The sequence below is a fragment of the Lytechinus variegatus genome, chromosome 16 (assembly GCF_018143015.1).
Source record: "Lytechinus variegatus isolate NC3 chromosome 16, Lvar_3.0, whole genome shotgun sequence".
In the NCBI taxonomy this organism is placed as follows: domain Eukaryota; kingdom Metazoa; phylum Echinodermata; class Echinoidea; order Temnopleuroida; family Toxopneustidae; genus Lytechinus; species Lytechinus variegatus.
The window spans coordinates 30334943-30352768 of NC_054755.1; the positions used below are offsets into that span (position 1 = coordinate 30334943).

A 17826-nucleotide genomic window follows, 5' to 3' on the forward strand; every position below is an offset into this window, starting at 1 on the left:
ATTTGCAATTATTTCTCGAATTTTTTTTCCAGCAGATTTAACTTCTCTTTTAATATACATGATTTACTTGATTTATTTCGGTTCAATATACATTTACGAAAATTCACGTTTTTTTGTATTAAGAAGTTGTTCATTTGTCAAAAATTTCAATTCATATACAAAATAAAATACATATCAAATACGATATCTTATCTTTACAAATTAATATATGAATACATTGAAAACTTATATAATTAACACTTTACATTTTCTCTTTTATTTCCCTTTAGTGTTACAATATAACATGATAATTCAATCCATATACAAAATAAAATACATACATCAAATACGATATCATATGTTTACAAATTAATATACATTGAAAAACTCATATAATTAACACTTTACATTTTGTCTTTTTTTTCCTTTAGTGCATACTTGATAATTCAATTCATATACAAAATAAAATACATACATCAAATACGATATCATATGTTTACAAATTAATATACATTGAAAAACTCATATGATTAACACTTTACATTTTGTCTTTTTTTTCCTTTAGTGCATACTTAATAATTCAATTCATATACAAAATAAAATACATACATCAAATACGATATCATATCTTTACAGATTAATATATGAATACATTGAAAACTAATATAATTAACATTCTACATTTTCTCCTTTTTTCCTTTAGTGTTATAAAACCTAATAAACTCAACGTACTCATTTTTTTCTAGTGTCAAATATTCACAACATAAGAGATTTTCCAAATACACAAAATCGATCATTAATACAACCTAGTCGAATTTTAAGTCATTAACAAGGATTTTCCATAACCTACCCCACACCTTGGCCTCATTTCTCAAATATTTCATATCCTATAACAACATCAGTCTCGGCCCTGGACCCTACCTACCCCCTCCCCCATCCCCACTCCCGACCTTTTTTTGTTTAAAATAGCCAAAAAGCAAGAAAAAAACACGGAAGCAAAACAAAACAATAATACAAACCCCCTTCCAACCCAATGGCTTGTGCTCCCCTGCCCTCTACCCCTCCCCATAACCCCCATGCCCTTCGCCGTCACAACCTCCCCGTTCCAATCGTGTGGGGGCGGAAAATTATTTTTCTTCCTCGTCTGAATGATATAAGAATGAAATATATATGTATACGAACATATTATATTTATGAAATACACTCTTATACCTTAACATTCAAACATTGTCTGTTTCTCATTATATGTTAAAATGAAGATAATCCAGTAAGCCCTATATGGATTTCAATAAAGTTTAATCTGAGTTTGAATTTAGGTGCGCCATACAGGAGCCCCTCAGGGGCTGCGTCACGGGGAGGTGACCGCCCCTCTAAACTTTCTTGAATAAAAAGTTGTCCTGTAGACAGTCATAAAATAAAAGGGAAGAGGATATCGATAATCAAGAGAAAAATTGAGAGAATAAAGAAAAACAACACATTTTCCGTATTACAAATATTCAATTAAGGAACAGCATTTCTTCACCTCTACAAATCCCATATCAAAAATAACGAAACTCCTCGCTAGGAACGAGGAAAAGACACGGAGAGGGAAAATGAATGGCGCGTGCTTTTATGAGCGCGGCGCCACCGTGACGAAAAGACGCCAGTTTTCGGGAGGGAGAATTATTGAATCTGGTACCATGGTGGAGCGCGCTGCAATAACTGTAGGGGATGTAGGGGCGCCGCAAACCACGTACTCTACTGTACAAGTCGCTCTATGCTCGGTCGCTCGCTGATTATGATATGGATAGAGCATGAAGCTATAATAGCTCAAAGGATAAAGTATACACAATGTGCATGTGAACACTGAACACTTGAATGGACTTGCATGGGCTGAAACCCCGCCTTAATCTACACTGACTTCGGATTTGACAGCACTTTGAAAGTGCCTTGCATTATGCATAATACATGCTGCTATCAAGGTTTCGTGTATCTATTCGTACACCGGCTGCACCGTACCCGACATTGAACGCTCTGCCAACTTCTATACCATTATTTACTGAGCGAGCCGAGTCGTAGTCTGGCTAGTCTCTATGTCAATTGACTGACCATCTGTAATTCTGTATAAGTGTGTAAGTAGGCCTACTGCACGGCGAATAGTCATCGTGAAAGCACTCGTGAGAGACTCATTGGCTATTGAAGCAAAATAGTTAAACGTCCAGCTAAACTACATAGGCCTACACAGCATACACTACAGTACAGGAATAGGTCATTTTGGCGTGGCCCTTACGGTCGATGTGGTAAAGTTTACGGGGAAAGTGATCGGATGGACTGAGCTTGATGTCAATTGTCAGACCAACTTGTACCGTCAACAGAGAGCAGTGAATTGATCAAGGTAAGAATGCATAAATAATTGTTCTTAAGTTGGTCAAACGAATCTCAAGTACATAATACTTGAGTGCACTCAGCACCATACTACCATTGAGCTACATGTATTACTATACATGTGCAGGAGCATATGCATTATAAAGCTATATGTCTAAATATCTGAATATATTTAGTATATAAAAACTGTATATAAAATTTTATTCTAATTATTTACCCATTGTTACCCACTTCCATTTCTCCTATCACTCTGAATACGTCACTAATTCAAAATCTCGATATCCTCAAGTCAAATTTATCCAATCCAATTTACTTACATCATAAATCCTTCCAATCCGCTTTCTCGTATACATGTACTATATCTTAAGCAAATTTTGAAACCTCTGCAATTACTTATATTTGAAAATATTCTGTTGATTCATATTATCTCTTAAAGTGTTAATGATAGTACATATTTTTCATGCTTTGTGTATTTTTATAATTCTATTCTGATACTGTTATGTTTTATGTTGTTTTTTAATGTAAAAGTTCTGCTGCGAATGGTCTTAAAATACCATTATTATTATTATAGTATATGTATGTAGACTACGTCTACGCTTGATGGGTCAGTAATTTCTTACTGTATTGCTTTTCATAAGTTAGCAAAATTATTGTAAATTACATTTTGTAAAATTGTAGATTAGGCCCTATCAAATAAATGATAAAAATAATTGATCACATTCGAGGTCACATTAAAACAATAGAAGAACGTCTACATGTAGGTTGTTGAAATATTGATAACGTCTACAATTTTACATTTTAAAAGTCTGTGCCGGGCCAATGAGATCTAACTTTAGAACTAATGATAAAAAAAAATAAATCAAAATAATAGAAATGCCGAGATGTACGCGCTTGATATGTCTATAAAGTCATGCATAAATTTTCGTGCAAATAACGACAGTTCCCATGTAATAAGGAACATAGTAAATCAAAATGAATTCATTCGAGTGTCATACAAAATTGTATCACTCTGACCCCGAAAGCTGCATGTATATTGACGAATTTACGTCTGCATGTCCCCCATTAAAGGGGTGGTGCAGAAAATTTTATCAAAATCGGATAACAAATAACGAAGTCATTGAATTTTAAAGATTTGCATTATTCCGGTGAAGCTTTTCTAGGCATGTCTTTATGAATATTTATATAGGCTGATGATGTCATATCCCCACTTGTTCTTTTGTATTATATTATATGAAATTAGGTTCATTCAAAATTTTTCTACCAAGATCTAAAACAATGGGATTGACAACTTGGGTCTATTAAGTGCATTAGTTATTTATTGCCGCACCTTATTTCGTCATAATGGAGACACATCATTTCCACATATGAACAAATGAAACATTTAGTATTTCATGTAATAACATAAGAAAAAAGGAAAGTAGGGATGTGACATCATCAGCCCACCTAATGAATATTCATGACGATGTGCATATACTGTTTTCACAAAATATTGATAAACTTAGAAATAATAACTTCGTTATTTGTTATCCGATTTTTTGATGAAATTTTCAGCATTTTGCTTTGTGAATTTTACTCTATCGATGTAGATATAAATATTTTCAGCCCGGACTATCCCTCTAATATATTCCAATAATCCAGACCAGGATGGCAGGAAGTGCGTTGATATCAACACGGGGGACATGGTAGCGGCATACACTGTAAAAACTGTGGTGTTAAAACTGACACCATTGGTGTTAATAGAGGACCAGACCCTGTGGTGTTAAAATAACACCCTAGAGATTGAATGAACATAATACCAAAGAGTGTAAATGTAACAACCATTGGTGTTGTAATAACACATATCTACTAACACCACCAATTTAACACCGGTGTAAAATAACTGGTGTGGTCCTCTATGTACACCGGTTAACACCACAGCTTTTGCTGTGTATGAACACCGCAGCACCGCCAATATTTATCAAAACAAATGTTAGATTAAAAATCTGTCAGAGTGTAAACAGGAAAATCATTAAAAGTGTAATCCCTTAACTATCTCCAAGCTCTTTAAATGCGGATTTATTTTGATAATGAGTTATCTTTTTTCAATATATATATGTAAAAATGAACACTTTTCAATGATTTCTTTGAATCCTGATTTCGATACACATGTAGGTATATTGCACCAACTACATTAATACTAATAAATGTTACCCAAGACAAAAATTTAATAGCTTTTCTAGTATTTATAAAGATAAGGACAAAAAGCAATACGATCGTTAGATTTAATGTGCAAAATTGCAACATAACGTCTACATACTACAAAGACATCTTGAACATGTTGAAAGAAAGTTATTAGACTCTTCTTACGTGAAACTGAACTATACCGAAAGCGGAAATACGCAGAACATAAATGATTGGCAGGGGCCGACCCTTGCCCCCTTTTAGCGGAGGATTTTGTCAGAAAATGTCATTATACGCCGTTGGTCATATAAGTAACCAATCTGTTGTTAAAATGTAATTATGTCCAACCGATAAAAATGGTTTATATCAGCCCAAAATTAAGTGTAATCTAATTTCTAACCAATAAATTGGTTGATATTGATCATATTTTGTGGTCGGACACAACTCATAATCGCCAACAAATCCATTACCTCACCCGTTCCTAAATGCAATAACCACAGAGCCGCCATTAGAATTTGACAAGGAGGAAGATGATCATCATAATATGATAATCATTATGTTGTTGAGATCAGACAAGTATGGCGACCGACTGCTCTGCTCTAAATAGACATGAAGGTGACTTTGAGATATGCACAGTGCAGTATATAGACTTCCCTCGACAAACGTAACAAATGACTCACCTATCTGGGAATGTCAGATAAGAATCCCGTACCTCAAACGATTTTTGACGTTCTGGTTAAACATGTTAGATGTGATTTCTTTCTTTATCGGGGCCAATTCAAAGCACTGCAGATGTGCGGAGGGGCAATACTTATCACGACCAAGAGACAAATTAAAGGGAAAAAGAAATAAAAAGGAAAGGTAAAAGGGTGAAATATTATATGATTTTCTGAATATTATATCAAAATCTATCACAATTGGAGTTAGATAAAAAAAAATTGTGCTCGCTAACAATTCTTTCTTGATTTTATAAATATTTTGCCCCATGCCATGTCTGCCCCCTCAAAATTCTGATCCATTATGCGCAACTGGTTCAAAGTATCAATATATCAAATTTTCTATGAGGCTGGTCCTGTATGATATCAAGATTTGCCGAAATTTGTAGATGATGGTGGCTCTATTCATTCTGATCTCCTCTCCCGCCTTACAGAAAACAAATTTTCAAACAATATCACATAATTCAGAACAATATTGTCCTGGAGGCCTCATATCGATAGTATATGTAAAACTTTTTTTTTCGAAACATTGGAATTATTAATGAACTCAAGCATTTTCTCCCACTTTCTCGCACTTTGTTAACATTATACTACACCCTTATTCTACCATATAATAATTACAGAATAATTGCATTGGGATGTGCAATACAAACTCAACTAAATAGAATATTACTTCTCCAGAAAACAGCTCTAAACAATAATTTTTCAAACACACTTTAGATCACATACTGATATCTTATTTTTTCTAAATAACATTCTCAAAGTAAGTGATATATATCTTTTCGAACTTAGTCAATTTATGTTCATAAAGCAAGGACGATCTCCCCGCTATTTTCTCAAATATGTTCCGTAAAAATGCATCCGTACACTGCTACCCAACAAGGCAACGACAATATCATCACCATCCTTTAACAAGAACTTTATTTGCAAAGAATGAATTTGTCTTCTCCGGGCCTGCCTACTGGAAATTCCTTGCCCTCAAGATTTTAAAGAATCCCCTAATATAATTATCTACGATTATGTTATATATATTTTATTATGTCTTGCAGTATTTTCGACCTTGTTATGTTATATTTATCATAATTTTGTACAATTGTGAAACGGAAATCAGTAAGTCAAATCAAATCAAATCAATATTGCTTTCAGTGATTATTATGTATATGTAGGTCCTATACCCCCTATCGATCCGTCGACGTAAGTATATACTCAAGCGTGCTAGCTAATTTGTTCCCTCCATATCCCACCTGGAAAAGACCATTTGTTACTAAATTATAAGAAGTATAAAATAAAAACTACTCAAACAAAATCCAATCTACAAAAGTAGACATGAATATCGTGAGTGACTACGATAGGTCGTTAAAAAAATAATATTCAGACATCTTGATCGTTGCCAAATATTAAAATCTTATCATAGTGTGATAACTTTCTAATATATGAAACAAATCCGTATCGGTGTTAAAAAAAAACGACGAACATAATGCTAAACACAAAACAGACATGTTGGTGGATTATAAAAACATTTAAAACAATTATGCGATGATCTAAAGTTCAAAGTTCAGATTTATTTGTCTTTCTTTTCTCTTAACATGCCCAATTATAGAATATACAAAACTTTGAAATTGATAACATAAAAAAACAGAGTAAGAATAGAAAACAAATGAAGGCATGTACATGAAAAGAATATTAGAACATCATAATAATGAATGAGGAAGATGAAGAGACTACAAGAAAAAAAACCTTAAAAAAGAGCCCCCTCAACAATGTCTTACAAAGTTGATACATAAAAAATGATACATGTAGTATTGCGATACGTAAATACGATAGGTTAAACAAAAAAAAAAGAAGAAAGTGTTCATAAAGAGAATCAAGATCTAAAATTTCGATATGAGTGCATTTTATTTGTTGAGTGCAGTCTTTAGAGTAAACAAGAATTCCAAATACTTAATTCTCATTCATTATGACATGTGTAGTTATGACCTCAGGGGCGGATCCAGGATTTTCCTACGGGGTAGGGGCACATTTTCCCGACAAAAATTTGTCAAGAAAAAAAGGTTTTCAACCTAAAACTGATATTTCGTCCACGAAAATCTTTGACAAGCAAGAAAAAAAAGCTTTTCACTTTCAAGGGGGGGGGGGGCACGTGATGGCTGTGCACCCCCTGGATCCGCCAGTGTTTGAACTGATCATTTATCCATCTTTCTGTAAATATTTCTCTTCATGCAGGCAAAATGGTTCTAATAATGATGACGTCATGCGTAGTGGTCGGATTAATCATCATGCACCTGCGCAGCATCCGTGTCCCAAAGGGACTGTCAGAACCTGGGAAATACCGTCTACTGATGGCATCGCTGGTCATACCCAAATTTTTTGTAAGATCTCAACCTCGTCTCATCCGTTTGCGAAAAGTTGCAATATTCCAGTCAAATTGAAGTACATGTAAATTCATATCCCTCAGCTACATAATTTGAAATCAATCTGAGTTTGATTTAAACGTATCGCAACCCTGTCGGTGACACGACATCTGCTCCTGTGACATTTGTACCGCTCTTATACATGTATCTTATAATCTCAAAGGGCATAGTCTCCAAAAGAGGGTCGTGTGTTCGAATCCCATCACGGTCTGGCTTCCTTTGGCAAGGCGTTAATCCACACTTTGCCCACTCTCGACCCAGGTGCTAAATGGGTACCCGGTAGGATGTGAAAGTCATTGTGGCTTGTCCAGTACTGTGTGCGCCTCACAGGCGACTGACTGAAATACTCCCCAGGGAGTGGAGGATGAGCGCACATTGTGTGCGGAAATGACCGATTGAATCCAATGACCAGGGGTAATAATATATCTGTAAAGCGCTTAGACGCGTTGTTCCAATGTTTTAAGCGCCATATACAGATATAAAAGCGGATTATTATTATTATTATTATTAGAATTGTAATAGAGTTTTTGGTTCAGAATATTGTAAAGGATTGCGGTTTATTTAGTTTTGTAGGTTAGGTTAGGAGCAATTATCGGCGGAGCAAATGTCATAGAATCACTCTGTCTCTGTACACACAGACCTTCAATAGCATTCCTATGTTTCTTGGATATTACTAGTTCTAGTGATTTTTTTTAATAATTTCAAGGCATTGATAATTGACTAGCTAGGCCTACTCTCTGCAAGTATCAAAATACAAATCTTATGCTACAGGCCTAGTACAGTCACACCAACGAAACAAACTCCAAACCGATTAGAATTTACGTGATGGATTTGGTCGGTTTCAGACTAGTTTCACAGGTGTGACTGTGACATCATGAGGAAGTTTTCGCCCCGTTACTTACGGCGAGTTCAAGAACACAGGAAATGTATTGAAAATTGCCCGTCAAAAGACAATGAACAGCTGGGAGGTCTTTGTTGACCTGCCGACGAAAAATTGCAGATATGTCGTTTGTCAAGAGTCCAGGACGAAACTGCTGTTTTCGACAAACTTTCGACAAAGATTTCTTGGTTGTGCTTTGGCATAAAAGTACATTTGACAGTACATTTTCTATGTTCTTGAATCCGTCGTGTGACGTGGAAGCGAAAATTCCTGCCTCTTTACATCCTGAAGACGCCCCCAAAGTAGGAAATACACTGTAATGTGCATGAATATTTTGAACGTATTCAAAGCAAACCCGGATATCCTAAACAAACACATATTACGCATTATTTTATATTGCACTCAAATTTCGAAGGTCCTCTCTCTTTCCAAGAGTTCATACAGAATATGTTTAGTTTCATTCTTGTAGTAATGTTCACGAAATCGCGAATATATCATGTTCATTCACTGTAACACGTTGTTTAAGCCTGACACTCTTACAACTAGTGTTTAAAGTTTTAAATAAGTTGTTTCAATTTTCAAACAAGTTGTTTAAATTTTTAAACAAGTTTCAATTTTTAAACAAGTTGTTTCAATTTTAATAGGTTGTTTAAAGTTTTGATCAATTATTGTTCATATCTTTTTTTTCTTTTTTTTACGAAAACTTGTAAAACAGAAAGTTTAAACATCTTATAAGAGTGACGGGCTTTAAACAGCGTGCTATTTTTTCTTTCAGTACTGGATTTGTTAATCAAAGTACTAGTACTCTTTTTCTACTTGCAGGAAAATCTATATGTACTCTACCACCAAGGCAACATTTTTGCCCGTGTCAGAGCCAGGCGATTCATCATCGAAAACATCGAGCCTAAACCACTGGAGAATGTCAAGGGGTCAAACATTAGGTCCAGGGTCACATACTTTGATGGGGTCAAAGTTCGTGTGTATGAACCCATCAAGAGGAAGGAAGGTCTGCAGCCGGGTGTTATTTTCATTCACGGCGGAGGCATGGTAACGGGGTCACCTGGTTAGTATATGTACTCTAATCAAGAGAAGTTAAATAAAACATGTTTTGGGATAAGGCTTCCCATAAAGACTCGTTTTACCATGTAGACCTTGATATTTTCAGTTAAAAACGTGTGTAAAGCGCTCCAAACTTTAAGAAAGGCGATTGAAAATATAGAAGCATGAGACCCTATCAAAGTAGTTGTATGGTTTGACACATCCTTTGCCTAGCAATCAAATGTGAAATATATGTACATGTACAATCCCACCGCTGCCACCGCAAATGTGACTGCCCGGCTAAAATCAAACAAGTCGACCTAGGTGATTTTGTTTGTATGTTGTTCCGAAAACACAAATTGTAATACAGTTTAGAACGCTATCAAACTTGTATAATATTGACCGATCTAGAGTTCTAGGCCCATTCCATGAGAAGACTTTTATGGGATGTTCAGGGTACAAGCAAATACGGGTTTGAAAATTCTAGGTTCAAATCCCTCGAGCAAGAAATATGCATCTTTTAAGATATATCAAAAATTATTTCAGGAGTCAATGAAATTAGTCTCAAAGAAACCGATTTTCTTGTGTTTGGTGGGATTTCACGACTTCATATTTTGACATTGGTAAAAATTCATATTTTTTCACATTTGAATTTTTTAAATTGTTTTTTGAGGTCTAAATGAATATTTAAGATTATTACAGATAACTCTTCATGTTTTAAGCTCAGTGGTTATTATTCTTTAGCTCACATGGGTCTGGCTTGTATAGTTTTTTTTAATCGGCACAATTGGCTGTGTGCAAAGTTAAACATTCACTCTGCATCCTACTTTTTAAATAAATCTAATTGTGTGATATGTACACGTACCAGTACATTCGAAACGCTGTAGTGCTAAAAATTGAGCAAAATTTCTCAAAATTATATTAATTGAGAAAAAGAAAGCTCATCAGTAAAAGGGTGAAATCTATGTAGGCTAAAGGGTATACTTATACACTCTTAAAGGTCAAGTCCACCTCAGAAAAAATGTTGATTTGAATCAATAGAGAAAAATCAGACAAGCACAATGCTGAAGATTTCATCAAAATCGGATGTAAAATAAGAAAGTTATGACATTTCAAAGTTTCGCTTATTTTTAACAAAATAGTTATATGAACGAGCCAGTTACATCCAAATGAGAGAGTTGATGATGTCACTCACTATTTCTTTTGTTTTTTATTGTTTGAATTATACAATATTTCAATTTTTACGAATTTGACGATTAGGACATCCTTGCCTGAAGCACAAAATGTAAAATAATGGAATTCCACGTGTTCAGGTAGGAATGAAACTTCATTTCACTTGACAATGACGAGAAAATAAAAATATTTCATATTTCAAACAATAAAAAACAAAAGAAATAGTGAGTGAATGACATCATCGACTCTCTCATTTGGATGTGGCTGGCTCGTTCATATAACTGTTTTTGTGAAAAGAAGCGAAATTTTGAAATGTCATAACTTTCTTATTTTACATCCGATTTTGATGAAATTTTCAGTGTTATGCTTGTTGAATTTTTCTCTTTTGATTCAAATCAAGTTTTTGTTGGGGTGGACTTGTCCTTTAAATAATAATAATGGTATTTTGTTCAAAGACTGTTCGCAGCAAGAGCTGAATTGTACAGAACTTTTACATAAAAATACAACATAAAAGCATAACAGTATCAAAATAGAATTATAAAAATACACAAAGCATGGAAAAATGTACTACCATTAATACTAATAAATCAGTCAAATTGACTAGACCAGTAGTCAGCTGGGAGCAACTGATATGGCAATCACTGATATTCACATTTCTGACATATATTCTAGTCAGAAATAACTCTTTTCTAGTACAATATGACTAGAAAATGGTCAAATATTACTAGAATAACATTTGCACCCAGCTGACCCTATTAACTAGTCATTTTTGGCTGATTTGTTTTTAGAGTGTACTGCACTGCAAAAACTTCGGTGCTGATTTAACACCAGCCCGGTATTTATAGATGTCCACACCAGAGAAGTATTGAAACACCAATTTCGGATCAAACCGATGCTGTTTTAATACTAATTGGTGTTGTATAAACACCTATCTGGACCAAAACCAAACCGGTCTCTGGTGTGGACACTGGACGTATTGAATTCTGGGCTGGTGGTAAATCAACACCGGAGTTTTTGCAGTGTGACTCGGTCTAAATACTTTGAGAGACACTTATTGTTCATTAAAGGTCAGGTACACCTCAGAAAAATGTTGATTTGACTCAATAGAGAAAAATCAGACAAGCACAATGCTGAAAATTTCATCAAAATCGGATGTAAAATAAGAAAGTTATGACACTTCAAAGTTTCGCTTATTTTTAACAAAATAGTTATATGAACGAGCCAGTTACATCCAAATGAGAGGGTTGATGATGTCACTCACTATTTCTTTTGTTTTTTATTGTTTGAATTATACAATATTTCAATTTTTACGAATTTGATGATTAGGACGTCCTTGCCTGAAGCACAAAATGTTAAAATAATGGAATTCCACGTGTTCAGGGAGGAATGAAACTTAAGTGATGTCATCAGTTCCCTCATTTGCATACCGACCGAGATGTGCATATAACTATTTTGTGAAATGAAGCGAAACATTAAAATGTCCTTTAAAGAACAAGTCCACCCCAACAAAAACTTGATTTGAATAAAAAGAAAAATTCAACAAGAATAACGCTGAAAATTTCATCAAAATCGATGTAAAATAAGAAAGTTAGGGCATTTTAAAGTTTTGCTTATTTTCAACAAAATAGTTATATGAACGAGCCAGTTACATCCAAATGAGAAAGTTGATGACATCACTCACTCACTATTTCTTTTGTAATTTATTATATGAAATATGAATTATTTTTATTTTCTCGTCATTGTCATGTAAAATGAAGTTTCACTCCTCACTGAACACATGTAATTCCATTATTATAACATTTTGTGCTTCAGGCAAGGAGGTCCTAATCGTCAAATTCGTAAAAATTGAAATATTGTATAATTCAAACAATAAAAAACAAAAGAAATAGTGAGTGAGTGACATCATCGACTCTCTCATTTGGATGTAACTGGCTCGTTCATATAACTATTTTGTTAAAAATAAGCGAAACTTTGAAATGTCATAACTTTCTTATTTTACATCCGATTTTGATGAAATTTTCAGCATTGTGCTTGTCTGATTTTTCTCTATTGATTCAAATCAACATTTTTACGAGGTGGACTTGACCTTTAACGAAAAATCAAGTTCAGTTTACCGATGATCAAACTCCAATGATGTAATATTATTGTATGCTACCGGCCAGACTACCGTATCCATACTTACTCGCAAGATAGCGATGATAATCATTCACCCTCTTGTAATCTTACAAGGGCATTCACTCTTGTTGACTCAGCTATCATTATCAGTCTCCTGTGTCAACTCCGTTTTGCTTATTCCCCTAATTAAATTATAATCATTGCATAAAGAGTGCCACCAAAGCTTTTTCTTTTTTTTTTACCTCGGGGGGGGGGGGGGGGGGGATTCAACCCGAATTTCGTTGCCCGGAACTTAATAGCTGTACTTGATAATTTCAGTCACCCTCCCTCAAGAAAAAAATATATAGATGATAAATAACTATTGATCTTGATGTGAATGAAAAGAAAACAAAAATATGTACAAATGACACCGTTTCATGTTTTTTAATTCATATTTTCAGATTCCTATGACGGTCTGACGCGAACAATGGCAGAGCGACTCGACATGTTCCTTGTTTCAATCGAGTAAGAATTGTTGGACATTATTGGACAAGTTATTCGTCTTGATAGCCATTCGATGATAGCAAGCTAATTTTATGTTTCCTTTTTTTATAGAAACGATCATGTTCTCAATACTCCAATGATGGCATAAGTTCAATAATTTTTTTTGCGCATTCACTGAGAAGGTGTTTAATGCACGTCATATCAAAATTTTGTAAGAGGGGTAAATAAAAGTTAATTCTATACTCAAATATCCTACACTAATAATAAGTGTTGTACAACGCCTACTTAGCTTGTTGTACGCGATCAAATGGGAGGCTGAATGTCACACATTCGTACCGTTGCACACAAGACGTACCATCCAAAATGTACCATTGCACGGCTTTAGGAGGTGACGTCACAATGCGATTTCATTGAATAAGGTGACAATGCGCGTACAGCCCGCTGGCTAAATGCGCAATGCTGTCCAAGATCATGTGGGCCTGGCCGGCTTGTGGGATTTTGCTTTTCCCTTTTAATACTTTTGCCCCCTTTTCATAGATTACTGGAGGGGAAAACTCTTGTTTTTCATATTTTCGCTAGATTCCGAGGCGTTGTACAACACAAATAGCGAATATTCTTATTCGTGCAATGGTGCTAGATTTCGCATTCGGTGAAAGAAAGAAACGCTCTATTCAACTCGGCTAACGCCTCGTTGAATAGAGCATCTTTCTTTCACCTCATGCGAAATCTCGCACCATCGCACTCATGCCTATTCGCTATTGGTATCCTTTGATCTGTAAACGACACCCATCATAAAATCATAAAGGCTAACGTAGACTTGTTCTCTCTCTCTTCGTTTATCTTTAGCTATCGGTTGGCCCCTGAGCATCCTTTTCCCACCGGTTACTATGACAATCTGCGTGCCACCACGTGGTTCCTCAAGAACGCTCACACATTCGGCGTTGACGCGCAACGGATAGCCATTTCCGGTGACAGCGCGGGTGGGAACTTCGCTGCCGGAGTCTCCCAAGCGATCCACGATGACGCCACCCTTCCCAACATCAAGCTTCAAATTCTTCTCTACCCTGGGCTCCAGCAGCTTGACTTTTACTCGCACTCCTACCAGAAGTACGAGGCGGAGTTCGGCGATCATGGTGCGTTGACGCGGGGGAGAGTTAGCGACTTCGTTGCGCTGTATCTGCACGGGAAGATCGACTCGACAATGGTGCACCGATCGGTGCTCCTGAACGATCACGTCTCGCAGGATCTGCTGGACACCTCGCCCGTCTTCAAGTACGTCGATCGGGATCTGATCCCGAAGGAGATGCGCGTTTCCGAGAAGCACGCCAAACAGCGGGAGGAGATGGAGCGCCGAGCCGGGTCGGACGAAGTGTGGAACCACGTTCAGGAGTTCTATCTCGATCCGCGTTTCGCGCCGATTGTCAGAGATGACCTGAAAGGCTTACCTCAGGCAATGATAGTCACGTGCGGGTTCGATTGTCTCAGAGACGATGGGGTGCATTACGCGAGGAGGCTGAGTGATGCTGGGGTGAAAGTACACCACAAGGACTATGAGTCGGCTTTTCATGGTGTGATATGGGCAACCAAAAATGTGCAATTCGAAGTCGGGAAAGAAATGCTTAGTGACGTCATTGATTTTATCTCAAAACACGTATAAGATATATATATATATATATAGTCGAATTACCGAAGATCACAATCTTGTGACTCATAATTATACAGGCCTACTCACCGCGATGCCATTTGAGTGGTGACTGAAGGTGGAATTGTTGAATCACGAAGTCCCACCTCCCTCCTAGAATTCATTAACGCGTCGTACAACACTCGGGGTCTGTTTCCTCCAAATGTTTAATTATCGGGAGTTTCCGCTTTTACTCCGGAGAAACTCTTTGAAAATGCAATTGAAATCACAATAGAGAGCTGGGAGGCTTTCGTCGACAGTTGGTGGACTGGGGCAGCACATCATCAGAAGATTTGCCTTGAAAGAACAATTGCAAATATGTCGTTGTCCAGATTCAAGAGATTCTGATGCCGTCCCGGTCCTTCAATTTTTGACAAAATCCTCTCACCTCATCATTGTGATTTGACTTGTATTTTCAAAGGAATTGGTGCGTTGGAGAGAGTTTCCTCCTAGGAAATGCGATAAGTTTTGCACCCCGGATGCTAAGCGTCATCGCAAGGTTCTATACGAGACAGCATACAAGGTATCACGAACTTAGCCAACACAACTATGTGATGGCATAATAATGTACAGCGGGTCACAAATAATTATCAAGAAATGACTAGGAACTTCATTTGCAATAACTCATTAGTAAAAAACGTACACTGGTACAAGTTGTAGTTTTGCCCAATAAGGTTAAATTTAATTTAACTTAACTTGCTCAACAATTTGAGCTCCACACCGCATTTTAGGAGTTCACCCCCACGGAGTGGATATCATGTAAGTCTATGCATTGTTTGTATACTGAATGAATTTGCAAATCGTACCAGGAATTCTCTAAGGGATTTAAATAAAAAGTTACTTGCTCTTCGAGCCTAAATGAATTGATACTTTAAGTGGACCAAATTTGTGTCACAATGGCTTAAAAGTATTAAAATCCTTATGTATGTTATTTAGAATTTATTGTGCTGTATGTTTAGGTTTTACAGTGTATCCTATTGTTAAATACAGTATATTTATAAATATATATATATATTAACATTAACGAGCGAGTTAATACTATTTTATGCAATATCAAGCCTTTGAACACAAATAATCGCCGAGGCTTCTGAAATGTTTCTAAAATATACGTATGAAATAACAGTACTCGAAGCAATTTATTATCACTATATCTGTTTTGTGATGAGGACGTGGTAATTACACGTCGATCATTTTCCTTTTGTGTGTTTATATATGTGTCTTTCCAGTTAGATAAAACAGGTACGATAAAATTGAACTTTATTTCCAACTATTCAGAAAGTCTCATTGGGGACTGTGTGTCTGGAAAACGAAGACCCAGAACCCGTAGCGCACTCGTACGGACATTCAACACGACGTGTGGTCCTCGGTATTCGTTTTCCAGGCGTCCATAACAACCAGTTTGGAAAACGAAGGCCGAAGACTGGGGACAACATGGCGTGTTCATACGAGAGCGCTACGCATCCGGGTCCTAGGCTAAGGTCACCCCCCCCCCTCCCCCAATTAGCCTGCTCGACGACCGGGCGGGGAATTTCTAGTCAATTTCGCCCGGGCACCGAGCGGCGGCCGTCCGGGCACCACTAGTTTTTTGGGGCATCGCTCGGTCGCCGCTCAAGATTTAGCGCGAACTTCAAATTCTGGCGACGACTGCTCACTGTTTACTCGCCGTCCGGGCGCCGACCTAATCGAGCGGTCACCGTCTAACGATTTAGGTAAAAAAAAAATGAACTCGTTTAATCAAAGGCTGTCGAGCGTTCACCGGCCGGTCGCTGGCCGCTCAGGGATCGGTAGATAATCTCGCGGCGAATTCATGATCGGCCGGGCGATTACTTATATATAGGCCGGTTGGAGACCGCCCGGAATCGGTGGGTCAACAGCCGGTCACTGCTCTGAGGAAAAACAGAAAAGTTCCGGATTTGACCCAATTTTGGTATTTTGTAATGGGCAATCGATAGGGCGCTGGTCAACCACCGATAGGGTTTTTTTACAGCCCGTTCGACAAAATCGTTGGGCGAGGTTTTAACTGAAGCCTATGGTCTTCGTTTTCCAGAAACCCTGATAAGACTGGCTATTGAGTTTATGATTTCGATCGTATTGCGTGTGTCATTCATGCACACAGTATTGTATTCATGTTTTTTTTTATTTCGATTTAATGTGGAATGGAATATATTCTGTTCTATTCTAAAAGACTATTCTATTATTTTCTGTTCTATTCTATATTTCAGTCTGTTCTATCCTATTCTATTCTAATCTTATCTATATATTGTCTTTTCTGTTCTGATAAATGCAGCAATAGAACACTTATGTATTGTGTAAATGATATCTGAGAATTTGTTTCTCATTGATTGATACCTACATGTAATCATACTTTGAATACATTAGAATAGTTTAGAATTATGATCAATAATGAATGATATATCCCTATCATGTCAACAGCCTTTCAAGATGAATGTACACGTATTTTTGGAGTAGTGTGTGATGTCAATGTTACTTTTAAAATAGGTGTGTGAAATTCAGTTAAAATCATTGTAGCACTTATTGATTTTTGTCCATTATTATCAGTACAGGTGGGCATACAGGAATTAAAAAAAGGAGTGACGTTTCAAATTTCTTAGCGCATTGTCTTATTTGATGCAGTGTCATCACCTTATCTTTAACTGTTCAGGAAAAATGAAAGAAAGACACGGTCATAAAAATATTTGTGGTGCATGTTTGTTATTAATATTTTCGTCTATTTTATTCATTATTATTATTTCATATTAATTTTTTATTTGTTTATTTATTTATTCTTATTTTAATTATTATCTTTTTTCCTTTTTTTTTTTTTGG

General features: G+C 36.3%; 1 protein-coding gene across 1 annotated transcript; it reads left to right on the forward strand.

Moving 5' to 3' along the window:
• The first annotated feature begins 1685 nt into the window (after positions 1-1685).
• On the forward strand, positions 1686-16146 carry LOC121429796 (arylacetamide deacetylase-like). The gene is made up of 5 exons (XM_041627029.1): positions 1686-2353; positions 7443-7588; positions 9333-9573; positions 13277-13340; positions 14166-16146. The coding sequence occupies exons 2-5, from the start codon at positions 7448-7450 to the stop codon at positions 14974-14976; spliced, it is 1257 nt and encodes a 418-aa protein (XP_041482963.1). The 5' UTR covers positions 1686-2353; positions 7443-7447; the 3' UTR covers positions 14977-16146.
• Positions 16147-17826: the final 1680 nt, after the last annotated feature.

Coding starts and splice junctions, on each gene's coding strand:
- LOC121429796 (XM_041627029.1), top strand. CDS start 7,448: ATGGTTCTAATAATGATGACGTCATGCGTAGTGGTCGGATTAATCATC. Junction 7,589..9,332: donor TGGTCATACCCAAATTTTTT/GTAAGATCTCAA, acceptor TTCTACTTGCAG/GAAAATCTATATGTACTCTA. Junction 9,574..13,276: donor CATGGTAACGGGGTCACCTG/GTTAGTATATGT, acceptor TCATATTTTCAG/ATTCCTATGACGGTCTGACG.